At 44.9% G+C, this 27,938-nt stretch overlaps 1 protein-coding gene across 2 annotated transcripts in view; it reads right to left on the bottom strand.

Moving 5' to 3' along the window:
- The window catches only part of REL (REL proto-oncogene, NF-kB subunit), a 60,568-nt gene extending 52,535 nt beyond the window's left edge, over positions 1-8,033 (bottom strand). The window contains exon 1 of one of the 2 annotated variants that reach the window (XM_081854741.1): positions 7,824-8,033. In XM_081854741.1, coding sequence (XP_081710867.1) covers positions 7,824-7,830 — 7 coding nt within the window. In that variant the 5' untranslated portion in view covers positions 7,831-8,033. The remainder of the gene's footprint in view (positions 1-7,823) is intronic. The other variant, XM_081854740.1, reaches the window with a different exon arrangement.
- Positions 8,034-27,938: the final 19,905 nt, after the last annotated feature.

Raw genomic sequence — 27,938 nt, 5'->3', positions numbered from 1 at the left:
CAGGAGACCAAGGGCTGCTGAGAGGCTGCACCCTCCAGCTCCTAGGAAGACCATCATGCCGAAGGGGAGACCAGCCCGGCAACACCTGCTGGGAAGAGATGGTGCAACTGCTCTAAGGTTTGCTGTGTTCTCCTCTCCCCATTCCTCCTTTCCTATTGCGTCTGTTGGTGAGCAATATTAACAGACCCTTTTTAACCCTCTCAATGTCCATGTAGCATAAAAGGTAAAGGTAAAGGTACCCATTACTCATGGATGACTCTGGGGTTGTGCGCTCATCTCACTCTATAGACCGAGGGAGCTGGCATTTGTCTGCAGACAGCTTCCGGGTCATGTGGCCAGCATGACTAAGCCACTTCTCGCGAACCAGAGCAGCGCACGGAAACACCGTTTACCTTCCCCGCCGGAGCGGTACCTATTTATCTACTTGCACTTGACATGCTTTCAAACTGCTAGGTGGACAGGAGCAGGGACCGAACAACGGGAGCTCACCCCATCGCGGGGATTCGAACTGGCAACTTTCCGATCAGCAAGCCCTAGGCTCTGTGGTTTAGACCACAGCGTCACCTGCATCCCCCCATGTAGGATAGCATAGTTGAAATGTGGTTTATTCTCTAGTAGTCACATCCGCATATCAGTCCTGGAGTCTCTGGGGAAACTGTTGTACATGGGAAGCCCAGGAACTGAGTGATGATAACTAGGTTCCAAAGAACTAGGTGGAGGTATGAAAAGAAACTCATAAGAAGCTCATAGAGATCACTGATCCTTCTAGGCCAGTATTGTCTACACTGGGTAGCAGCAGCTCTCCAGGGGTTCAGACAGGGAGTCTCTCCCAACTGGAGGCTGAGATTTTGTATTGCTGGCAGAGAAGAAGAACAGACATAATTGGGGGCAAATACTGCACATAGTCATAGTCAAAGGGACCCAAGTTCCTCAATGAATCAGTATGATGAGAGAGAGGGGGGGGGTAGATAGATGATAGATAGATAGATAGATAGATAGATAGATAGATAGATAGATAGATGATAGATAGATGATAGATAGATAGATAGATAGATAGATAGATAGATGATAGATGATAGATAGATAGAGATGATAGATGATAGATGATAGATGACAGATAGATAGATAGATAGATAGATAGATAGATAGATGATAGATAGATAGATGATAGAGATAGTTGATAGATAGATAGATAGATAGATAGATGATAGAGATGATAGATAGATAATAAGTAAGTAAATAAATAAATAAATGATAGATAGATATAGATAGATAGATGATAGATAGATAGATGATAGATAGATAGATAGATAGATAGATGATAGATAGATAGATAGATAGATAGATAGATATAGATAGATGATTGATTGATTGATTGATAGATACATCTAGATAGATAGAGATGATAGATAGAGAAATAAATAAATAAATAGATGATAGATAGATAGATAGATAGATAGATAGATAGATGATAGATACATAGATAGATGATAGATTTTAGATTTGATGGCATTTTGCACAGGCCCCCTAGCAAAATGTCATCAACAACAAATCTGAAGAGAAGCACCTTGAAAGCAATAGTCCACTATTGTATATTTCAACCACTCCCACATATAAATGGTACTTGGTAGCAGCCAGCAACCTGCAAACTGCACGTCTAGTGTTCCTGTGTGAAATTTCTAAATGGAGCAGTGAAGGAAATAACAGTGGAATGAGGATCTCCTTCCCGCCCCCGAAACATGTGCAGCATGTGATATTCATTTGCATGCGGTATATCTGATGTGCAAAGAACTTTGCATGTTTACAACAACTCTTACAAGATATGAGGCAACGTGTCTCTCTGAGCAATTCCACACCTCCTACCCAGAGGTTAGGGCGATTTAAAAGTACTCCCACCACAGCTAACAACCTGGCCCTGTCATAATTTGAGGCGTTTTGCTCATCGGAGTGATGGGCGATGATGCACAGCAGGCTTGAGTTCTAACCCCCACCCACAACATGTTAGGAAGTTAGCATTGTAGTTTGTGACAAGGGTTAGGCTGAAAGGCTAGATATTTTTTAATGCCAAGAGGTAAAAGCAGTGCGTCTCTGTTTCAGAAAACTGTCCTTGTTTTTCCTAGCGAACTTTAGAAAGAGGGGTGGATACAATCCTGGTGAATTTGGAGCATTGTTTTTTTCTAGAAGCTGGGGACAACCCTTTAGAAACAGAACAAAACACAGCTACGAAGTGCAGTAACCTTATTCCTGTCTGAAAGAAGGAAGCAGTGCTATTAATACACTCATTCAAACACTAATTCTCAGAGCAAACAGCTGACATGCTGCTAATGAAGGCTGTGGATATAAGAGTGCCTGGCCCTTTGGTGTTGCAATTTGCACGATGCATTTAATGCGCTTTGCTCGTTGTGAGCCTGTGTGCGATAACCTGCTGCATCTTACGGATAGAAGAGGCAAGACAAAAGCACCTTTTAATCGTTTTCATCATTGAAAAATGAGAGGCGCCGTGGCTCAGGTAGGGTGTCCAGGTCTCAGGTGTTAGACCATATGTTAGCCTTGCAGGCTCCTTTTAAGGATGGAGCAAAATCTCAGGATGAGGGGCTAAGACTGACGATTGGCTTAAAAGCATAAGAGCATAAGAAGCACCCTGCTGGATTGAACCAAAGGCCCACCTAGTCCAACACAGCTCAGCTGGTCACAGAGCTGTTAGCGCCAAGGTTGCAGGTTCGATCCCAGTATGCGACAGCCACAAATTCCTGCATTATGGGGGGTTGGACTAGATGATCCTCAGGGTCCCTTCCGACTCTATAATTCTATTATTTTCTTCCCCAACCAGATGGGAACACCCACAAACAGGACATAAAGCGCAACACCACCCTTCTGTTTCCAGGAACTGGAATTCGGAGGCATATTGATCCTAATACAGTGGGTAAGATATTGGCTTCATAAGTGCAGCAACAATGGATTGCCTTATGCTAAACTCCCTGACCCACCAGTTGCCATCCTATGCCTCCACAACTAGGTTTCATCCTTATGAATATAGCTAAATATATTTCTGGAACTTATGTTTTTACCTGTGTGGTGTTGTTGGGTTTTTTTTGCTTGTTTTAAACACCATATTATTTGACTGATAAATTGTTTCATTGATTGTTTTGTAAACTGCTTTGTGACCATCTGAGGTGAAAATGGTCTATGAATACTGGAAATAAATAACAGATAATAATAATAATAATTTCCCAGTAGTGATGTATGGAAGTATGGAAGTGAGAGCTGGACTATAAAGAAGGCTGATCGCCGAAGAATTGATGCTTTTGAATTATGGTGCTGGAGGAGACTCTTGAGAGTACCATGGACTGAAAGAAGATCAAATGTATCCATTCTTAAGGAAATCAGACCTGAGTGCTCACTGGAAGGACAGATCCTGAAGCTGAGGCTCCAATACTTTGGCCACCTCATGAGAAGAGAAGACTCCCTGGAAAAGACCCTGATGTTGGGAAAGATGGAGGGCACAAGGAGAAGGGGACGACAGAAGACGAGATGGTTGGACAGTGTTCTCAAAGCTACCAGCATGAGTTTGACCAAACTGCGGGAGGCAGTGGAAGACAGGAGTGCCTGGCGTGCTCTGGTCCATGGGGTCGCGAAGAGTCGGACACGACTAAACGACTAAGCAACAACAATAATAATAATATCAAAAAACCCAAACAAACCACCCTCCTCTCCTAATTTGCTGGGCATCACCCATCATCTCCCAAACTCCTTCCCCTCAGATTCTCAAGGTCTGAAACTCCAGGAAACCTGGACAGGGCTTAAAACTACTTGGAAGTAATCCACTATGACGCCTAAACGCTAAACCTTTCTTATATTCCCAGAAGTGGAAGAGACGGCTGGGATTGCTCAACGGCGGGGGCCAAGCCCTCTGCTCACATCTACCAAGGGCTGAGCCTTGGAATTTTTTTTTGGGGGGGGGGGGGGGAACGGGACACAAAAAACAAAAGCCCTGCTTCAAACTAAATCCTGAAGTCACTTTTTACCTCAGTCATTCCGCAGGGTTTGACAGCAGAGCCACACCCTTCCTGTAAGGCAGGGGGAATAATACACTGATGCATAACCAAAACAAAACCATAAAGTTAAAGCAGCCGTCCTCCACCGCTCTGAGACTCAGCTACTTCCTTCATGAGGCTCAGTTTCTTCCTCCAAGGTGTTTCGCCTCTTCCTCTGTGACACTGGTTCCCTCACCTTTTTTTTGTTCAGAGCTGTTGCATCAAGTGGCAGGCAGGGTGAGGTTGGCGGGAACGACACCCTTTCCAAATCCTCTCCTACTGCATTAAACCACTGCCTTCCTTATTTCTCTCACAGCAGGCAAGTGGACTGGCAGGAGGCAAATCTCCCACATAAGGCAACTGGACTGGACAGCGTTAGCAGAGAAAGGACACTCTGCTATGTTCTGACTTGGTTTTCATGAATTGGTGGCAGTCATCAAGTTGTTTTGCTTCTATCCAAGCCGGAAGCCATCCACGGGGTTTATTTGTTTACTAAATTTGTATACCGCCCTGCAGTTCACAACACAAAACTACAATAATAAAAAAATTTAAATACATAATCAAAACAAAAACAAGGAAAACCCAATAATCTCCTGTCCCCAACACATTTAAAATGGCATAAGATGCCATTCAGCCAAAGAGGAACGCTTTCGCCTGGTACCTAAAAGTATATAATAAAGATGTATAATTTAAATTTAATTTAATTTAAAGACAGGAGTGCCTGGCGTGCTCTGGTCCGTGGGGTCACGAAGAGTCGGACACGACTAAATGACTAAACAACAACAACAACATAATTTAAAAACCAGAGGAAGGGAGAGACGGCGTTTATCTCCTGCACACACTCCAGAACATCAGATGTGCACAAATTTCTTGTGAAATTAAATTAAATATTATGATTTTTTTCCTCTTGATCATTATCATCTAGCATTTGCCACAAGACATCTGGTCTGTGTGACGAATACTAAGTCAAATGAGTGAATTCTACCCAGACAGAGTCTGATGACGTGAACTGTGATGCCTCATAACTTCATGAATTTCTATAAAAGTCAGAAAGCATATTTTCCCAAAGGTTCATAAGTAGGCTGTTTGTATCCTCATTCCCAAAGACTTGAAATGAGTTGTTGTTGTTGTGCCAGTTGCAGAGAAGGGAAGCCCTCCCAGCTCATCAATTGTTGGCTTATCGATACTTTTCATTTGGTGTCCTTACTATGTAGTGTAAGACATTTAAAGTCCACAACTTTCCCAAATGGCTTCTGGGAACTGCAGCTTGGTTTCTAGGAAATGCATGTCCTCAATCTTGAGAATGGTATTTAGGCAGAAGGTCAACAGGAGAGCTTTACTTGGAATGCAGTTGAGGAAGTATTAAGGTTTCATTGCTGATTGATCTGTTGTTGGCTTGACAATAACTGACTTATCCTGCTATGAACCTGAGATTGCATAGCCAATTATGGCTTTATATTTTCTAACCTCTCTCTCTTCATATTTTCTCTTTTGCATTCAAAATAATAAAAATTAGAAATGAAAACATTACGCGGGCAAAGTTGTGGCTTGTACTGAATTATTTCAAACTGTGTTGTTGTTTTTTTGAAATCAACTACATGGACACATAAAGGCTGCCTTTCCAAGTATGTATATATGGAAGTAAATTCCCTTGAAGTTAGTGGCAATTCAATGTAAGTAAATGTGCCTCTCCACACACCACAGTGAGGGGAAATCCTAGTTGATCCCTTTTCTCTCTGTGGTGTGTAAATACATGTCATTAAGTAAAAGCCAAGTGATGGGAAGAAGAGATTTAGCACAGCAATAGCTGAAGTCAGGCAGTAACCACAGAATGCCAGCACTGCCTGGGGAGACTGTCTCAACATAGGAGGGAGAAAATAAGTGGGTGGAATACAACATGCTCCAAAGGCTTGCTCTTGCACACGGACAAGGTTCTAAAGAACATTTGTTGTACGAGTTGACAAGCAGCAAAAACAACAGCAACAAAACTACCAGCAAAGCATCTCTCACGGGGCTTATCAGCGTCCATCCCTTTAAAAACAATTTATGCCCCATTAATTCATTGTTAGGGACGCGGGTGGCGCTGTGGGTTAAACCACAGAGCCTAGGACTTGCCGATCAGAAGGTCGGCGGTTCGAATCCCCGCAACGGGGTGAGCTCCCGTTGCACAGGCCCTGCTCCTGCCAACCTAGCAGTTCGAAAGCAGGTCAAAGTGCAAGTAGATAAATAGGTACCGCTCCGGCAGGAAGGTAAACGGCGTTTCTGTGCGCTGCTCTGGTTCGCCAGAAGCGGCTTAGTCATGCTGGCCACATGACCCGGAAGCTGTACACCGGCTCCCTCGGCCAGTAAAGCAAGATGAGCGCCGCAACCCCAGAGTCGGTCACAACTGGACCTAATGGTCAGGGGTCCCTTTACCTTTTCGTTGTTATAGTTATAGTTTTTCATTGTTATAGTTGTCATTCAGTGGGGGTTGGACTTGAGGGAGCTGGTGGCCACAAACGTCTCAGAGCTGGCTGTTACAGCACAGCGGCATAAAGAGCTTATTCTACACTTAAGATCCCTGCTTCAGTTCAGGAGGTGGCCTGTCCACACAAACCCCTTACCTGCAATGAGGCTGTGATGTGCTGAGTCTGACCCGCCTTACAGGTAAGGATTACGAAGATAATGCATGCAAAGCACTTCCAGGTATCTAAAGCGTTGCCTAAATGCTGCAACAGCAAGGAGCCTGGAGGGCCGGAGTTGACACATCCCTGCCTTAAGGAAAACCTTCACAACAGCCTCCTGGATCAGGCCACTGGTCCATTCAGCATCCTGTTCTTCTCACAGTAGCCAGACAGATTCCTGTGGAAAGCCTGAAAGAATACTCTAGGGGCCAACACCACTTGCAGTTCTCAGCTACTGGTATTCAGAGACATACTGCCTTGACTTTTGAGGTAGAGCCCAGCTGCCACGGCAAACAGCCACAACAGATGGTGGCACCATTTTTAAGGCTGTGAGAAGATGCCACGAGTCAAACTTCATCTCCAACCACTTCATCTCCAGATCAAGAGAAGCTACAGGTGCTTAACGCTGTGAACCACCCTGAAATCTACAGATGAATTATTATTATTACTATTATTATTGTTATTAATATTATCAGCTCCCTGCTTTGCCTCTGGCTCTTGTGTTCTTCCACAGAGCAAGCCAAACACCTCAGTCAGTAGAGCAGGAGACTCCTAACCTCACGGTCGTGGGTTCGAGTCCCACCATCGGGCCAAAGATTCCTGCAGGGCAGGAGTTTGCACTAGGTGAGCCTTGCGGTCCCTTCCAGCTGTGCAGTTCTGTGATGTGGCAAGATGAACCGCTGCATCTCACAGACAGCTTATCGGCCTCCAAAGAGCTGTGCTTCTTTCTTTCTTTCTTTCTTTCTTTCTTTCTTTCTTTCTTTCTTTCTTTCTCTCTCTCTCTCTCTCTCTCTCTCTCTCTCTCTCTCAGACTGAGGTGGGGAAAGTGTGTTTGCGCGTGTGTCTGCTAACATGCCAAAAAGAAAAAAGAAAAAAGTTCTGAGTCATACCACCTTCTTAGAATTTATTTTCATTATTACTCCAGCTCAGGTCTCTGGCAGAGAGAGAGAAAGAGAGAGAGAGAAAGAAAGAAAGAGAGAGAGAGAGAGAGAGAGAGAGAGAGAGAGAGAGGTCTTTCCCAGCGGGGACATTGTGCGCGCAAAGCTTGGGTTCCTGCCCCGCGGAGATGCGCCAAAAAGATCACTTCCAGGGAGCACTCAGGGCTGATTTCCTTCAGATCACTTACCAGCCATGGCGCTGCTTCCTCCCGCTGGCGTTGTCTGCCCGATCGGGGATTGCTTTTTGCAAAGCTGTCCGTCTCGCAGGCTGCAGCTTGTGCCTCCCGATGTTTCTGTTTCTGGTCTGGGCTGCTCTCGCCGGACTCCAGCTGCTACTACTATCCCTCCACCCCGCCCCCTACCCCGCGCAGGGCTGGGAATTTCCCCCGAGCTATGACGAGCATTTTGGGAGGCTGGCCCCGAGGTGACGTACTTGCCCGCCTCCTTCTCCAAAAGTGCCTCCTTAGACAGCCCAGAAACCTCAACACCTCCTTGCTGCCTTCTCACTTTGCGGGCCGGTGAGGTCAGAACCCCACAGACCAGCCCATAACCTTTCTTTTCTGAATGTCAAGTTAGGGGAGCCCCCTCCCCTTTGTGATCCTCTCCCCCCCCATCAGCTTTTTAGCAAATATGCTAAAACTCTGGTGTCATCATGAATGCTTAATATGAGAGCAACCCTTTTTTAAAAAATAATTTTTATTAAATTTTCCATTTGAACAATCCGATCAAATCGCATTAAGTATTCCAAAATATACAAATACATATCATATAGTCCATATTCTGCCAAAAGCAACCCTTTTTTTTTTCACCCAGTGGGGACAGAAATCCATTTCTGCTTATGTGGGGGGCAGTTGAGCCAGGAAAAAGAAAGGGGTGGCTATTTGATTTAATTGTGTTTTTATTTATTTATTATTCACCAACTGTAAAGGAGATGAATTTATTTGACCCTATCTACATCAAGCTATATACTTATCACCAAACTCCGAATATAATTGTACATTGTATTAATTAACATTATTTTTTTAATATATTAGTGGCCATGTGATAATTTTAGCTTGTAAATTTTATTGTTTAATGTCTTAACTTGTATATTAAGGTACTTTTATAGCTTTTATAAATATTTTAAGTTTTTTGTATCGATCCAGGATATTTTATTTTAACTGTTGAATGATTCTGTGTACATTGCGGCAGCCTTTGGCTATGTGCAATGAAACTGATAGAGAACTTATATTCATTTATCCCACCCTCCAGAATTTCTCCTCCCTGGGCAGCTCACATATTGCATTTGACCACATTCAAATGATTAAAAAATACCAATTAAAATAGTAGCAACCAATAAAACGCAACAGCAGCAGGAGAGTACATTTTGCAGCTTGCAGTGCATCCTTCAGTAGCTGGACGGCAGAGTTACCGTATTTTTTGCTCTATAAGACTCACTTTTTTCCCTCCTAAAAAGTAAGGGGAAATGTGTGTGCGTCTTATGGAGTGAATGCAGGCTGCGCAGCTATCCCAGAAGCCAGAATATATATTTTCTTTTTTTCCTCCTCCAAAAACTAGGTGCGTCTTGTGGTCTGGTGCGTCTTATAGAGCAAAAAATACGGTATTTTATTACTGATTCCCAGTGCGGAGGGAGACATTTTGGAGGGATCTTGCCTCTACACTTGTTGCAGCTCCAATTGGAGGTAACCCAGCACAGTTACCAAGGATGTTTTGTGGGATCAGTTTCACCTTATGCAATCAAAGGACGCGGACAAGGTGGCAGTGCATCGCACCCCGTCCCTCCCGGCTTATCAAATCTTGCAGACAGGGAGCCAGCAGGTTGGTTCTGGACCCTTCGGATTGCAACAGCCAGTTGCCAATACCCCCATTTTGTGGGACGCAAGTGGTGCTGTGGTCTAAACCACTGAGCCTCTTGGGCTTGCCAATCAGAAGGTTGGCGGTTCGAATCCCCATGACGGGGTGAGCGCCCGTTGCTCTGTCCCAGCTCCTGCCAACCTAGCAGTTCGAAAGCACGCCAGCTCAAGTAGATAAATAGGTACCGCTCCGGCGGGAAGGTAAACGGCATTTCCATGCACTCTGGTTTCTGTTGTGCCAGAAGCGGTTTAGTCATGCTGGCCACATGAGCCAGAAAGCTCTCTGTGGACAAACGCCGGCGCCCTCGGCCTGAAAGTAAGATGAGTGCTACAACCCCATAGTCGCCTTTGAGTGGACTTAACTGTCCAGGGGTCCTTTACCTTTACCTTGCCTTACCTCGATTTTAAAGGAAGGTGGTGGAAAGGACCATGGTGGGGCAGCTGCAGGCATTCTAGGAAGACACAGATTATTTGCATTCATTCTGTTATAAGAATTTTAAGGTCATATATATATATATAAATGTTCATAACTGTATATGTAAACCACATGTCTGAAACCCCACAGAACAAATTGACCTCAAATATTTCTCTGCAAGGTCAAAGTGGGAAACCTCCCCATTGTCTCTTTCCTCACAAATCCTGTCTTAAGGGCACATTCAAGATATGAACAGGGTGTGAGCCTGTGACCTAGATTCAGGAATGAAGTAGTTATAATAACAAAAGAGTGGCCAAACAACCCAGATAATGCAATCGGGTAACTTGCCAGACAGGAGATAAACAACGCACTCAGATTTCTGTTGTAGACCGCCTTTTCTGTGACGTAGATATGATGTATCTGGGGATGGTGGTCTTGGGCAACACCCCTTCTGTGGTGTATGTAATAATAATAATAATAATAATAATAAATTATTATTTGTACCCCGCCCATCTGGCTGGGTTTCCCCAGCCACTCTGGGCGGCTTCCATAAAAACCAAAAATACATTAAAATATCACAGATTAAAAACTTCCCTGAACAGGGCTGCCTTAAGATGTCTTCTGAATGTCAGGTAGTTATTTATCGCTTTGACATCTGATGGGAGGGCGTTCCACAAGGCGGGTGCCACTACCGAGAAGGCCCTCTGCCTGGTTCCCTGTAGCTTCGCTTCTCGTAATGAGGGAACCGCCAGAAGGCCCTCGGCGCTGGACCTCAGCGTCCGGGCAGAACGATGAGGGTGGAGACGCTCCTTCAGGTATACTGGGCCGAGGCCGTTTAGGGCTTTAAAGGTCAACACCAGCACTTTGAATTGTGCTCGGAAACGTACTGGGAGCCAATGTAGGTCTTTCAAGACCGGTGTTATGTGGTCTCGGCGGCTGCCCCCAGTCACCAGTCTAGCTGCCGCATTCTGGATTAGTTGTAGTTTCCGAGTCACCTTCAAAGGTAGCCCCACGTAGAGCGCATTGCAGTAGTCCAAGCGGGAGATAACTAGAGCATGCACCACTCTGGCGAGACAGTCCGCGGGCAGGTAGGGTCTCAGCCTGCATACCAGGTGGAGTTGGTAGACAGCTGCCCTGGATACAGAATGTATGTATGATGTTTCTGGGGGTGGTCTTGGACTCCAGGACGGGCAATTTAAAATGTCTATATAAGGGCTTGCATGCATGGCTCTGGGTCCTCCTCCTCTCTCCTGCGTGTGGGGGAACACCCTGTTGCAACAATTAAGAAAGTTCAGGCTTACTAGCTGCTTTGCTTCTCAATATTCTCTGTTATTTTCTCCGGCCAATAGAGAACCTACAAAAAGGGCTCTTGGGCACCCCATAAGGGAAAAGGAGCAATTTTTTCCAATCTGGGTCCAAGCCTGGCCATGAAACTGAGTCGTCCCTGGTTGCCCTGGTGGATGACCTCTGCAGACATTGGGGGGGGGGTGTGGACCCTTGCTCCTGGTTAATCCACGACTGAATTATTATTATCTTGAGACAGCTAGCAACTGGGGGGGGGGGGAGAGAGACTGATCCTGGCAAGAAACTAATCCTGGCGTCGTGCTTATATGCCTTTGAGAATTGCAGCTTGATCTGCAGAAATCTGGAGGTGTTGCAACATCTCCTGCTGTTGTCTGAGGATCAAGTTGCTGTTAAAAGGCCCAGGAGCAGGGACCAATGAAAAGAGCTAGCAGCCTCTAGCTCTCACTTTGCCTCAAAACCCTCAGTTCTTTGAAGTGTGACAGTGACCTTTTTTAAAAGAAGAAGAAGAAGAAGCTGTCAAAGGTGACTCAGTGAGATAATAGTTAGAAGATGGACATGCAAGTCCCTTCTTGGGATGACATTATCACACACACACACCTTTTTTTTTTTTTTTTTTTTGCTTGTTTTAATCCAGCAAGTAACAAGAAACCACAGCCTGTGGCTTTGCTCTTTAGAGATGTGCAGCTGAAAGGCAAGAGCGAGAAAAGATTTGGCATTGCACAAGATGCAGTGCCAAAGAAGCCCATGTCACAGTGGTCCTCTTGGCTTCCATCATGGGATTGAATAGCTGGACCATAAAGAAGGCTGATCGCCGAAGAATGGATGCTTTTGAATTATGGTGCTGGAGGAGACTCTTGAGAGTCCCATGGACTGCAAGAAGATCAAACACATCCATTTTGAAGGAAATCAGCCCTGAGTGCTCCCCGGAAGGACAGATCCTGAAGCTGAGGCTCCAAGACTTTGGCTACCTCATGAGAAGAGAAGACTCCCTGGAAAAGACCCTGATGCTGGGAAAGATGGAGGGCACAAGGAGAAGGGGACGACAGAGGACGAGATGGTGGGACAGTGTTCTCAAAGCTACCAGCATGAGTTTGACCAAACTGCGGGAGGCAGTGGAAGACAGAAGTGCCTGGTGTGCTCTGGTCCATGGGGTCACGAAGGGTCGGACACGACTAAACAACAACTATATAATTATAACATAATAGTATAGTATAATAATATAATATAATATAATATAATATAATATAATATAATATAATATAATATAATATAATATAATAATATACAGTGGTATCTCGGGTTACATACGCTTCAGGTTACATACTCCGCTAACCCAGAAATCATGCTTCAGGTTAAGAACTTTGCTTCAGGATGAGAACAGAAATTACGCTCCGGCGGCGCGGCAGCAGCGGGAGGCCCCATTAGCTAAAGTGGTGCTTCAGGTTAACAACAGTTTCAGGTTAAGTACGGACCTCCGGAACGAATTAAGTACTTAACCTGAGGTACCACTATAATATAATATAATATAATATAATATAATATAATATAATATAATATAATATAATATAATATAATATAACATAATATAAATTACTGGGACTTTTGATGACTGGTTTTCAAATATGCTTTATAAACTTTATAAATAATGAGGATGAAGCTTTTAGAGATTTCAGAGCCTTATCTTCATTTAATCCTTATAACAACCCTGCAAGTCAGATCAGTCTAATTGTCCTCATACTGTAAATCGAGAGCTGAAGCTAAGAGATAATTGTTTTCCAGAAACCACCTACAAAGGCCAGATTCAGTCCGGGAATTCCACATTTATAGCTCTGCCTCTTATCAGCTACCATCACTTAGTGTTCCCAGTTTACAGATGAGGAACTGAAAAGGTAGAGGCTTGCCAAAATATACACAAGGCCAATTTAACTGCCGTAGCTTCTCTCAAAGGCTGTGCCCACAAGAAGGTGTTTAGTGTGTATTTGGGTCACTATTTCTGTGTGCTTGTTTGTGTTTCTCCGCCCACACATAAGCACTTAAAAATTTGTTTCTCCCAAATCTGTCTTGATGTTTCCTATCCACATTCATGGGGAGATGATATGCACTGATTTTATGTGTTGTTGCTCCCTCCACACAGTTTAGTACAGGCATCCCCAAACTCAGCCCTCCAGCTGTTTTGGAACTACAATTCCCATCATCCCTGAGCACTGGTCCTGTTAGCTAGAGATGATGGGAGTTGTAGCCCCAAAACAGCTGGAGGGTTGAGTTTGGGGATGCCTGGTTTAGTACTTCTGGAAACTTGAGGTCTGTTGTGAACATGCAAGCAGGTATTTGTTTTTATGCATTGCATGGAGAAAGTGGATGGAGAGAAGTTTTTTCCTCTCTCTCTCTCATAACACTAGAAGCAGAATGCCGCAAAATTCAGAACATAATATAATGGTGAGAATAGCATACAAAAACACATTACAGGGAGCGGTTTACAATAATCCAAACGGGATGAAACCAAGGAGGCGTGTGACACTGTGGCCAAATCAGACATTGTCAGAAACGGGCACAGCTGGTGTTAGGAGGCAAATGACCCCTCTTCCAATTACTAACCATCAATTCACTAGCACTACTCTTAGCATATTCTTAATATTCCTCAGTACTGCTGTTTGGCAGTATTGAGAGTATTGGCAGTAAGGAGGTGCTGCTTATGAGGGGAGATAAGGCTGAGAGCATCCCATGTGCCTTATCTCTCTGAGGTGGTCTGAGGTGAAAATGTAGTCCGAAGCAAACACACTGTTGCTGGTAATAATCCTGAGGTAAAAGAAGAAGGAAGGAAGGAAGGGAGGGAGGGAGGGAGGGAGGGAAGAAAAATGGGTCTGATAGCTCCCAGTGATGCGCAGCTTTAGGAAATCAATATACAAGGTTTGGAATAGATATAAAACATTGCTAGAATGCAAAACCCCAAGGTGGCTTTCACCATTGGAGGCCTTTGCAGTAAAAAAGAAAAACATGGGAAGTGATGGGGTGACATGTAAATACTTGTTGATGGAAGTGGACTATAAATTAAAGTTAAAGTCATTTGAAGAGTTGAGAGGAAAGTTAACTGATTGGTTGCAATATCACCAACTGCAAGATTTGTTTAGAGAAGACAATAAAAGAAATGGCTTTGGAAGCATAAAATCAAAAATAGAGACAGAATTGTTGAGCAGTAAAAGGAAGACACTGTCAAAAATGTTTAAGTTATTACTAGAGAGGCACACAAAAGATGAAGAGGTAAAGAGTGTTATGATTAAATGGGCCCAGGATTTGGGGCATAATATTGATTTTGAAAGGTGGGGAAAATTGTGGACAAAAAAATAAAATAAAATTTAAAAATTTATTGCAACTTCCAGTCTGGTTGCTGCTACCAATAGCATCATCCAATCTTTGTACAAAGTGTTTTGCGTATTTTCCAAAAAGAATGAAAGCAAGGCTGAACCTGGGTCAGGAGGGATAATTTGCTGGCCGATAGAGGAAATTTCTTTGGGAATCTTGACCCAGAAGTCATGTATAATCAGGCAGTGCCACCACAAGTGATAGATAGTACCCTTCCCATCCCTTGCAACCTTGGCACCACGTGGCCAGTAGTTTACTGTTATACCGATGCCGTTTGGCAGGGGTGTAATACTGCCTGTATACAGTGGTGCCTTGCAAGATGAAATTAATTCGTTCCGCGAGTTGTTTCGTATTGCGATTCTTTCGTCTTGCGGAGCGCGGATTCCCTGGGTATTAACGGCTTTAAGAAAAAGGAAGCAAACTCACAAGACGTTTTCGTCTTGCGAAGCAAGCCCATAGGGAAAATCGTCTTGCAAAGCAACTCAAAAACCGAAAAACCCTTTCGTCTTGCGCGTTTTTCGTCTTGCGAGGCATTCGTCTTGCGAGGTACCACTGTGTTAACTTCAAAGCTATTCCTCTGTTCCTAGAGGAGGCGCTCCTGAGGGGAGACTTGGACCATATCAAATTCCACCCATCTTCTGCAATCACGTCACCAATAGCTTTCCCTCAGACTTGACTGATGCATGCCAGTGCACTCCAAGATTCTGAGGCAAGTAACTTATATAAAATCAATATTATTGAAAAAACATTGAAATCACTCAGTTGTGTGCGTGTGTGTCTGTGTGTTTGGTTTTAAGTCCTGGGAACAGTGTACCTGATTATTTTTCCTAAACATGTGCAGATTGGCCTTGAACAGAAGCTTGGCATGTCAATACATGTCCATGTCATATATGATACGATCTCTCATAAGGACACCCGACAGAAAGGATGGGGAAACAATCCGTTATTAATGAAGCACAGGAAGTGATGAGGAGAGGGATATTTATAACAGCAAACAAGTTTGAGAAAATGGGAGAGTCCCAATCAGGTTCCTTGTTCCTCATAGCCCAAAAGCAGCAGAGCCTTAAACGAGATCAACCCGTGAGTTTATAGCTCAAAACATCAACCCATGAGTTTATAGCTCAAAACAAAAGTGTTACCTAGAAACAGAGAAAGCAGTCTTATAGCAGGCTATTTCATCATCTGCCCTCTATTGCATGACAGTGACACTCCAATGTCTAATGTACAGAGATCTTTCCCAGGCCAGCTTTGCTGCCTAAGAGCCTTTTAACTGGATAGGATAGGATGCATGGCGGCTAACAGATTGAGGTTGAATCCTGACAAGACAGAAGTACTGTTTTGGAGGGACAGGAGGCAGGCTGGTTTGGAGGACTCCCTGGTCCTGAATGGGGTAACTGCGCCCCTGAAGGACCAGGTGCGCAGCCTGGGAGTCATTTTGGACTCACAGCTGTCCATGGAGGCGCAGGTCAATTCTGTGTCCAGGGCAGCTGTTTACCAGCTCCATCTGGTACACAGGCTGAGACCCTATCTGCCCACAGACTGTCTCGCCAGAGAGAGTTATCTCTCGCTTGGACTACTGCAATGCACTCAATGTGGGGCTACCTTTGAAGGTGACCCGGAAACTACAACTAATACAGAATGCGGCAGCTAGTCTGGTGACTGGGAGAGGCCGCCAAGACCACATAACACCGGTCTTGAAAGACCTACATTGGCTTCCAGTATGTTTCCGAGCACAATTCAAAGTGTTGGTGTTGACCTTTAAAGCGCTAAATGGCGCCTCGGTCCTGTATACCTGAAGGGGTGTCTCCACCCCCATCATTCTACCAGGACACTGAGGTCCAGTGCCAAGGGCCTTCTGGAGGTTCCTTCACTGTGAGAAGCCAAGTTACAGGGAACCAGACAGAGGGCCTTCTCGGTAGTGGCGCCCTCCCTGTAGAATGCCCTCTTACCAGATGTCAAAGAGAACAACAACTACCAGACTTTTAGAACAAAACAAATTCCTTCCAGTAGCACCTTAAAGACCAACTAAGTCAGTTCTTGGTATGAGCTTTCGTGTGCATGCACACTTCTTCAGATACACAGAAGAAGAAGTGAAGTATCTGAAGAAGTGTGCATGCACACGAAAGCTCATACCAAGAACTGACTTAGAAGAAGAAGAAGAAGTATCTGAAGAAGTGTGCATGCACACGAAAGCTCATACCAAGAACTGACTTAGTTGGTCTTTAAGGTGCTACTGGAAGGAATTTGTTTTGTTTTGACTATGGCAGACCAACACGGCTACCTATCTGTAACCAGACTTTTAGAAGACATCTGAAGGCAGCCCTGTTTAGGGAAGCTTTTAATGTTTGATGTATTATGGTATTTTAATATTTTCTTGGAAGCAGCCCAGTGTGGCTGGGGAAGCCCAGCCAGATGGGCGGGGTATAAATAAATTATTATTATTATTATTATTATTATTATTATTATTATTATTATGCTATGAAACACGTCCCCTTCATGGATCACTGCCTTGCCGTGGCAAAGGGGCTTGAATAACTCAGAGAAGCTATGAGCTATGCTGTGCAGGGCCTCCCAAGATGGACAGGTCATAGTGGATAGTTTTGACCAAACGTGATCCACCTGGAGCAGGAACTGGCAAGCCACTCCAGTATCCCTGCCAAGAAAATCCCATGGACAAAGACAACAGGCATATAAAAGTTATGACGCTGGAAGATGAGCCCCTCAGGTCGGAAGGCGAACATGTGTTCTCCCAGTAAGCTATGGGTTACCCGATTATAAGGGAAACTTTTTTGCGAATTCCCTGCTGCACTTTAGCAGAAATGCTCAGAGTTCCAGGTTCTTCAGTGCAGTGCAGTATATTTATTGTGAGTTATATATATACAAATATATACAATAATCTCCAGGCTATAATACACGAGCAGTTCATACAGAGTACCTTGCTGCACCTTAAGGCAAATAGGAAGACCTTTCTATCTCTCTCTCTCTGACCACACTCTTCTACACCACCCAATTACTGCTGGACAGGTTTCCCTTTTAAACCGATGACAGCCAATCAACTGTCAGCACATTGCTGCTGAGTCTTTCTGACCCAGCACTTCCATATAAGTGGGTCAGCCAGTTGCATCCGCTAGCAACCTCAAGCCTGCAGACTTACTATCTCACACAGCATTCTGCAAATCCTGACACATTTCTGGGCAAATCCACAGCAAGCATTTAAAGCACATTCAATGCATATTTAAAGCACATGACTTTATTATTATTATTATTATTAAATATATATATATACACCGCCCATCTGGCTGGGTTTCCCCAGCCACTCTGGGCGGCTCCCAACAGAATTAAAAGCACAATAACACATCAAACATTAAAAGCTTCCCTAAACAGGGCTGCCTTCAGATGTCTTCTAAAAGTCAGATAGTTGTTTATTTCCTTGACATCTGATGGGAGGGTGTTCCACAGGGCGGGTGCCACTACCGAGAAGGCCCTCTGCCTGGTTCCCTGTAACCTCACTTCGCACAGGGAGAAAACCGCCAGAAGGCCCTTGGAGCTGGACCTCAGTGTCTGGGCTGGACGATGGTGATGGAGACGCTCCTTCAAGTCCTTTACCCAGAAAAACCCCAAGAGTCGTCATTTACCCCTCACAGAGCTACAATTCCCAGCAAGCTATGCTGTACAATTCCTTAACAAGCTAGGCTTCTCAGGATTCTTTGGGGGGGGGGGGCGGGTAACTCATGAGATTGGAAAGTATGTTACATGTGCTTTATAATGAGGGTCTGCCCACTGTTTCCAATCCCAGACAAACAGCAGGGTGGAGACCTTGCAGGGGCCTTTCAGATAAGAATCACTGTGTGTGCGACCCTGTTTATGTATATACAGTGCTTTTTTTCTTTAAAAAAATGTTAAGGGGTACTCTCATTTTCCTACTCATATTGAAATACTGTCCCTCAATGAGGCCAAAATTAGATTCACAAAATGTTTAGGGTACCCCTGTGTCCCCCCAGAGAAAAAAAGCACTGTGTAATGTATTTTATTTAATGGAATTTGTAACTTAATCATCAGAACCTCTGAGCAGTTTACGTGTAGAATATGGAACATACTGATAAGATCATATATTGAAAGCAAGTTAACTTAAAAGAAAATCAAAATGAAAATAAAAGCAGCATTTTTCAAATAAAATATTTAATTTATTATTATTTATTATTAAAATAAAAAACCCTATATTAGAAAATAGTATTACATAGCTTTGTGAGCTTAAGTGGGGTGCACGGGGGTGGGGGGAGTAGGCCGAATGCCGAGACCCTTCAAACCCCTGGATTCAGCAAGTGTTAAGATATAACCAAGGATTCGAATTCCTGGAATAGCCAGGTTAGCTTCCTGGTGAGGAATAATTCCCTCAAAAAGACTTTGCAGGGTTTGTGTGTATGCGTAACTGCTTGGGGAGATGGCACGGAGTGGGGAAATGGTTGGTGGGAGAAGGGTTAGCTATGTCCTCCCTCACCTTGCTTTGGTAATCTCTCCCATCCAAAGTGGCTTTTGCTGTAGTAAGCCAGGGCTACTGTTCTGAGTGTCAGCATGAACGTTGGAAGTAAGTACATAGGATTCTCAGATGGAGAAAAGGGCAAAAGAATATGGTTAATGAAATATACTCGGAGTCCTGTAGTGATTTCATGCTCTTTATTGCAGCTTGTAAAACAGTGATTGAATTTCCCCCAAACCCCAGGCTTTTATATACAGTCATACCTCATGTTACATTTGCTTCATGTTATGTTCTTTCAGGTTATGTCCCGCGGTGACCCGGAAGTACCGGAAAGGGTTACTTCCGGGTTTTGCCGCTCGTGCATGTGGCAGAAGCACTACATCGCACGTTGCACATGCGCACAAGCGCCAAATCGTGCCGCACACCTGCACAGATATGGCGCTTCAGGTTGTGCTCTTTTCAGGTTGTGAACGGGCCTCTGGAATGGATCCCGTTCACAACCAGAGGTACCACTGTACATTAGTTACACAATGAGTCCTGTCTGACTGGTTGATTCTGCTTCCCTCCTGGAGCCTGATTGGTCTTTTCCTGCAAGCCAATCAGTTGTTGCATTCTAGGATCCTACCTGCTTAGTACATAACAGTTAAGAAAGTCGAGGTTACTGCAGAGAGTGGCATCCCCATATTGAGTTCCCGTTTTTCCACTTCAGTTCATTTCTCCATGTTTCTATATCAGTTTGCGATTAAAAAAAAATCCTCGTGAAAATCCATCAGCTTTAGGGATGATACCGCCTGATATACACATTTTTGTAAGGAATATTGTCTAATACAGTCGTACCTCCCTCTGGATACGTAAACTTCGGGATGCGAATGCGGCAAACCCGGAAGTATTTTTCTGGGTTTCGCCGCACGCACATGTGCAGAAGCGGTCCTCCAGTTGCAAATTCCCCTGGATGTGGCTGGACCTCCAGAATAGATCCCATTCACAACCGGAAGTATCACTGTATGCCAATTCTTGTCAAGCAACTTCCCCTTCATATAAACTGCATATTTTCACTAGTACAGTGGTACCTCGGGTTAAGAACTTAATTTGTTCCAGAGGTCTGTACTTAACCTGAAACTGTTCTTAACCTGAAGCACCACTTTAGCTAATGGGGCCTCCTGCTGCTGCCACGCCGCCAGAGCACGATTTCTGTTCTCATCCTGAAGCAAAGTTCTTAACCCGAGGTACTATTTCTGGGTTAGCGGAGTCTGTAACCTGAAGCATCTGTAACCTGAAGCGTATGTAACCTGAGGTACCACTGTATATGCTAGTATACTAGTATACATATGCTTTACCCTAGTCAGGGCCGGCCCACCCATGAGGCAAGGTGAGGAGACTGCCTCAGGCGCCAAGATCTACAGGAATGCATTGCCAGCTACTGCTGCTGTTACTGCGGTGACAAGTGATAGCTGAGGCATGCTACTTGGAGGCCAGAGCTACTTCGTCTTCAGAAGCCCCTCACCACATGCCGTCTCCACCGCAGTCTGTTGGCAAATAGGAGGTGATGCTTATCTCCTGCTGCCCTTGTTGCTGTGTGTTGGACCGATGACACACACTTGCTGACTGGGGGAGCAGTTCAGGCAATGACCAAGATGGTTACAAAGCCCTGTTTCTCTGTGGGTCCACTTTCACGAGGGGAAGCGAGGCAGGGCCTGCTGTTTTTATTCCTGGAAGATACCCATTTTTCCCACTTTATAGTTGGTGTTTTATTGCATTTACCTTATCGCTGCTTGCTGCCTTGAGAGATGACAGCACACACATACACACACAGCTGATTGCGATGACATAAATAAATAAAACAGCAGCTGTGAGAGAAATGTCTCTTCCCAGTCTGACTGGCGGGTGCCACCGGGACTGAAATCTTAACTGTGGCCATACTTTGACATTTTCAGATTTCTGCCAGTGACGTTTCATGTCATGTAGACTGTCCACCCCCACATTGCCAAAAGATCACTGTTGCTGTACTAGCTTTGATGTGGGCAGGTGGGTGGATGTGTTCAGCCTCACTTCAAGAGGCTTACATCGCAAGCAACCTCAAAAAGCAAAGAGGCAAGGGGCATGAAAAGAAGTTGGAAAGGGAGGCTCTGTGATGGCCATGGTATTTCTGCCGTGAGGGGCAACAAACACTAGCCCTAAACTTGACCTAGCACCTGCATTCCAGGGCAACTGACAGAGACCCATTGACATGGTGGGGCCCACCATCAGCACTAGCAGCAGAGGCGGGTATTTATTATAATTTCCCACAATGCCCCTGGCATAGCATTGTGCTGGGGCATTGTGGGAAATTAAAATGGAGGATAAGGGGATTTTTACAGAGCAAACCTTCATAAAGTGAGACCTGCATGTAAATAAAATAATAAAATAATAATAATAATAATAATAATAATAATAATAATAATTGCCGTATTTTTCGCCACATAGGGCGCACTGGCTCATAGGACGCACCTAGTTTTTTGGGGGAGGAATAAAGAAAAAAAATTTATTTCCCCCCCAGCCCCCAGAACAGGCAGCTCTCCGCAAGCCTTGGGAGACCGACGCAACTTCCTGCCAGGCTCCCACGCCTTGCGGATATCTGCCTGAAGCCCAAACCAGGTCGGGAACAGCGGGATGGCGGCGCTCCGCCTCCCCGCTGTCCCCCGAGCTTGTGGGGCTGGCGGTGGGCCTCCAGCCTCCAAACCAGGTCGGGGAACCGAAGCCCGGGGCGTGCCCCAGGCTTCGAGATGCAGGCTGCTATCCGCAAGCCTAGGGAGCCCGATGGGAACTCCCGTGGGCTCCCAAAGCTTGCGGAGAGCTTCCTGAAGCCTGCATTCTCCCTATAGGACGCACACACATTTCCCCTTCATTTTTGGAGGGGAAAAGTGCGTCCTATAGGGCGAAAAATAAGGTATTTATACCACGTGTCCTCACCTCCTTCACCCGCCCATCTGGCTGGGTTTCCCCAGCCACTCTGGGCGGCTTCCAACAAAATATTAAAATACAATGGTCTGTTAAACATTAAAAGCTTCCCTACATTTCACCATAATGGGGAAGGCTGTAATCAGGAGCTAATTGCTGCCCAGGAGCTAACTAGCTACTTCAAGGTCTCATCTGCTCTTCTTTTCTGGAGTTAAACCAGACTTGGACCAGGCAGGCCTTGAAGTAGGAGACCTGTCCTCTGTAAAGCAGGCCATCCTAGTTAATGAACACCTGAAATGGTTTTTTTAAAGGTTTGCAATTCTTTTCAAGGCTTCTCACCAGTTTTGCTTCCCAAATGAGAGAGATAGGTTGCCAATCCACTTGAGGAAGACTCTTGGATGAGGAAGGACTGGATAAATGTTTTTAGTTACGAGCTGTGATTTGGGCAGGGGTGGCGGTGGGATGAGGATGGTGAAAGGAAACTTTGGCTGTGTACACACCGTAGATTTAAAGTACACACATGCTGCTTGTTGTTGTTGTTGTTTAGTTGTTTAGTCGTGTCCGACTCTTCGTGACGCCCTGGACCAGAGCACGCCAGGCACTTCTGTCTTCCACTGCCTCCCACAGTTTAGTTAAACTCATGCTGGTAGCTTCGAGAACACTATCCAACCATCTCGTCCTCTGTCGTCCCCTTCTCCTTGTGCCCTCCATTTTTCCCAACATCAGGGTCTTTTCCAGGGAGTTTTCTCTTCTCATGAGGTGGCCAAAGTATTGGAGCCTCAGCTTCACGATCTGTCCTTTCAGTGAGCACTCAGGGCTGATTTCCTTCAGAATGCATAGGTTTGATCTTCTTGCAGTCCATGGGACTCTCAAGAGTCTCCTAGAATCATAGAATCATAGAACTGTAGAGTTGGAAGGGACCCTGAGGATCATCTAGTCCAACCCCCTGCAATGCAGGAATATGCAGCTGGTCCATACAGGGATCGAACCTGCAACCTTGGTGTTATCAGCACCATGGTCTAACCAACTGAGCTATCCAGGCTCCAGCACCATAATTCAAAAGCATCAATTCTTCGGCGATCAGCCTTCTTTATGGTCCAGCTTTCACTTCCATACATCACTACTGGGAAAACCATGCACCCAGCTTATTAAAGGTATTGGGAATTGTAATATTGGAAGGGGCAAATGCCTCTGAATAGCTGTTGCTGAGACACCTCTGGGTGGCCGCCAGGAGAACAGAATGCGACCGCAAATTGATTCCACGCCCTCTCCCCCACCAGTTTCTCTGCCTCTGCAGTAAAGCAATCCCATAATACTATCCTCAATACAAAAGGAGTGATTGATTTCCATGGAGCTGCAGGGTGAATGGGTAAATAAACGAGAACATATTTCAAGCCCCACCTTGCTCTCAAACTGCAGCCACAAAGTTCAGTTTTTATTCTTCCAGCAATAAATCTGATTCAGTACACAACTACTGCTGGGAAAATGCGAGCCCTGTAGAGATAGGAGCTCCTCCTCTTTCTCCTCCTCCTCTTCTTCAGTAAAGTTTATTATTATTATTTCATTTTATAAGGTATATAAAATAGAGAGAACAATTCTAACAGCCGGCCAGAATTAAAAGATGGAAAACAAAACTATATAATAGGCCTATAGAATCGGTAGCTGTGCATGAGTTAAAAATAACAAAGTTTGCTGTATATGTCATAAAGGAATGCCAAAGCATATAAAAAGTGTTGGGCGCTTTCATTCTTCCCTGCTGAAAATGGCAGGATACAGATTAAACGAAAACCACAATTACAATTACAAGTGAAGGGTTATGCTCTTTCCTGCAAAGTGCTTTATTGCCACGCAGGTTGCTATGTAACTTGTGAGGAAATATGCAAGTTGGTATGCTTATTTGTACGTTTCCCGTCAAAACAAATCAACACAGAATCTTGGCTTCAGCACACTAGCTGTGGAAATGCCCTACTCGTTCATTAGGATTAGCAGTATTATAATTACAGTTGTGGCACACGGTATGAAGAGTACTTAAAGCCACGCATGACACAACTTTCATTTTCCCCAGCCTACATTTCTTTTCATTTGGTTATCTCTTGAAGTTCTCAACGCCATTGCTGGCAAGGAGAAATCAGTCTGGGCTCAATCCAAGCGTTGCTTGTTGAAACATATATTTGGGGCACTCACTTCCAATAATCCACCTCCTCTAATAAAACAATCCTATTGTATGAAGATATTATCCTCCTGTGAACGGCCCGCCCTGTGACCTGTGAGTACAGGGTGTTATAAAAAATAAATTAATAATAATAATAATAATAATAATAATAATAATAATAATAATGGGGTTATTTCGTCTCTCATACCTTTCCATCTATTTTAGCAATGGGTCAGACTATTAGCTCAATATTGTCTACTACGGCATTTCAGGAAGGGAGTTCCTCAAAGTCTTGCCTGGAGATTAGGGACTGAACCTGGAACCCCCTGCAGACAAAGCTACAGCCATCCAGCTTCCCATTTGTTCTTCCTCCATTCTTTAGATATACCACTTCCATGACATCACAGTGATGCGCCTTTTAGTGTATCATTAGGCCAGTGCCAGGTAATGGGGAAGGATAGATTATATCTTGTACCAGTCTTCCAAAGCACGCACAGAAGAGGCAGAGAAACTATAAACTACCAACTGGGAAAAGCACTCCAGTTTAGAAGGGACGCGGGTGGCGCTGTGGGTTAAACCACAGAGCCTAGGACTTGCTGATCAGAAGGTCGGCGGTTCGAATCCCCCGATGGGGTGAGCTCCCGTTGCTCGGTCCCTGCTCCTGCCAACCTAGCAGTTTAAAAGCACGTCAAAGTGCAAGTAGATAAATAGGTACCACTCCGGCGGGATGGTAAACGGTGTTTCCGTGCGCTGCTCTGGTTCGCCAGAAGCGGCTTACTCATGCTGGGCACATGACCCGGAAGCTGTACGCCGGCTCCCTCGGCCAATAAAGCGAGATGAGCGCCGCAACCCCAGAGTCGGTCACGACTGGACCTAATGGTCAGGGGTCCCTTTACCTTTACTCCAGTTTAGCTTGCAGTGTTCATGGAGTGAGGATTCTGAAATGGCTGCCTTAGACAAACATACTGACAAAGGAGGCTGAAAGGCCACCATGACCTATTTAGTCAAAAGCTGGTGGGACTGATGCCTCAAGATCTTGATTTGTACATTTTCTCAGCATGAGATGAGTGTGGCATGAGAACTGCCAGGAAACCATGGTAATGAACAACATGGACTCCAAACCATGCAGTGCTGTCTTCTCAACAACCACGGTAAAGGCTATAAAAACAGCTGTTTGTGGCAAAACAACTCACCCATGGGCCCTGCTGGAAATACACAAGTTAAACATCCCTGGTGGCCACTTTCAGACAACCTGGTTATCGAGCAATCATCCTGATTCGTTTGCGCAAAGCTTGTGAGATTGCATGCTCATCCTGATTTGTCTGTGGGGAGGGTTGTACAATGGGTCTTGCGAGCTGGACCCTTATTTTCCCCCAGCCATTGTGGGGCAGGTTTGACAGGGGGGTGGGTCCACCTGTCAATCACCTGACGTTGCAAAGCCCAGTGTGGTGCATAGTGCTTTGAAACGCTGATGATTAGCTGACTGTTGGAGCTTCCAAATGCTGGCCAGAGCCCTCTACAATGACTAGCTGATTGTTTGCAATGTTTAGCTGATTGTCGGGCCTTGCAAAGAGCCATTCAGGGCACTACAAACAGGATGTGCAGGTTCAGCTGAACTGCAGTGCTTGCAAACCCTTTTGGCCCAGCTATATCTTGACCTGCCCCACACCTGACATAGGCAAAGATCAGAAGATGACCTGGATGGTCGCCAGATTCTTTGTACAGATCTGTAGGCGCAGACCATCGCCCAACTCAAAATAGTCCGGTATGAAAAGCTCCAAACACGGTTCCATGGGTGATTCTGAGTCAACTCCCTGGGACAGTTTATTGTTGTACATTGTTGCTAAATTTAGTGTTGTACATTGTTTTAATTGTCTGTTTTAACCATATTTGCACAGCAGTTTCTAATGTTGTGAGTGTCCTCCATTTAAGAGGCTTCTACTCTGCAGCCTCTTACAGTTGTTTTAACTGCGTGTCTTTGTTTGTTTTTAGTTCTTATCTGTTTTAATTATCAGTTTTTTATCCATCCATTATCCGTGTTTAATCTTGTATTTTATCCAGAAGTTTTATCCTATGCCTGTTTCCTTGACCTCATTTGTTCTAACAATTATCGGTTAAAAAAATCCTAACCGCTATTTTATCTATATGCTTTTTTAAAATTCTGGTCTGAGACCGTAATAAAGTTCATTCACACCTGACATCATATATGTATGGCAGTCCAGGCAGGTGGGTGTGACCTGGCCTGACCAAAATGGCCTTGAGGGCCAAATGGGGAGATTCCCCACTGCTGCTATATGATGTCACATCAAGCAGTTGTTTGCCCCACACTTTCCAAACACTTTTATTTTACTGGGGCACAGGGGGAAACCTGATTTATTTTGGAAGTGAATTCTGTTGTGCAAGAGCAGAAAATCCATTTCTGCTGGGCGACCTAAATTTGCCACTTGAATCCCATCTGCAAAATAGCTATGGTCTGGAAGTGTTGGAGCTCTTCTCTTTCCCCCATCCCAATATTTAGATAAGTAGGTAACCCCAATAATAGTTCCTGTGGTGTGACTACAAAAGTGAGCTGTAGTTTGCTGAAACACAGCCAATATTCAAAGCTTTCACTTTGAATACATTCGAATTCTGAGAAGAGCAATTAAGGGATTTCAGCTTTGGCTGAGCTTCTACTGCAGCTACCAAACTTCACTGCTGTTACTCATTCTCTCTTCCCAACACCTTAACTGGGGGCTTATAATCTCCTTGTGGGTACGTTCACAAAGTCATCAGTCTTTGACCCAAAGAGAATACAGTGGTACCTCGGGTTAAGTACTTAATTCGTTCCAGAGGTCCGTTCTTAACCTGAAACTGTTCTTAACCTGAAGCACCACTTTAGCTAATGGGGCCTCCCGCTGCTGCCGCCACACAATTTCTGTTCTCATCCTGAAACAAAGTTCTTAGCCCGAGGTACTATTTCTGGGTTAGCGGAGTCTGTAACCTGAAGCGTATGTAACCTGAAGCGTATGTAACCCAAGGTACCACTGTAGTGGAACATATAGCTCATATAGCACACCTGGTCTTGTATACAGAAGGTCCCCGGTTCAATCTTTGGTGTCTCCAGTTAAGGCTGACAGGGTAAAAAGGTAAAGGACCCCCGGAGGGGTAAGTCCGGTCAAAGACGACTATGGGGTTGCGGTGCTCATCTTGCTTTCAGGCTGAGGGAGCTGGCGTTTGTCTACAGACAGTTTTCTGGGACTAAACCACTTCTGGTGCAACTGGACACCATGACGGAAGCCAGAGCATATGGAAATGCCATTTACCTTCCCGCCGCAGTGGTACCTACTTATCTACTTGCACTGGCGTGCTTTCGAACTGCTAGGTTGGCAGGAGCTGGGACAGAGCAATGGGAGCTCACCCTGTTGCGGGGATTTGAACCGCCGACCTTCCGATCAGCAAGCCCAAGAGGCTCAGTGGTTTAGACCACAAGGCTGACAAACTCCTTCCCCAAACCCTGGAGAGCCACTGCCTATCAATGTAGACAATACAAAAGCAGATGAAACATTGGTCTGACTCAGTATAAAGTAGTTTTCTGTGAGACACCTCTGCCAAGGCAATAACAGCAATGAGGAGCTTCCACATCGCTCTCCCTCCCCATGTCCCTCCAGCACATCCAATGGTTTCCTCCACCTCCACAGTCACTTTCAATAACTGCTGCTGTCGCCTGTCTGTCCGCTCCCCCCCATTTTATGCTATATAAACTGCTGCGAGAACTTTCTTCTGTAATGCAATGGATGTAAGCGTTCTAAATGAGAAACGCTGGTG

This window comes from Podarcis erhardii (genome assembly GCF_964252035.2).
Source record: "Podarcis erhardii genome assembly, chromosome: 3".
NCBI lineage: Eukaryota > Metazoa > Chordata > Lepidosauria > Squamata > Lacertidae > Podarcis > Podarcis erhardii.
Note: the sequence above shows the minus strand (reverse complement) of the source record. Positions and strands in the feature narration are given on the sequence as shown.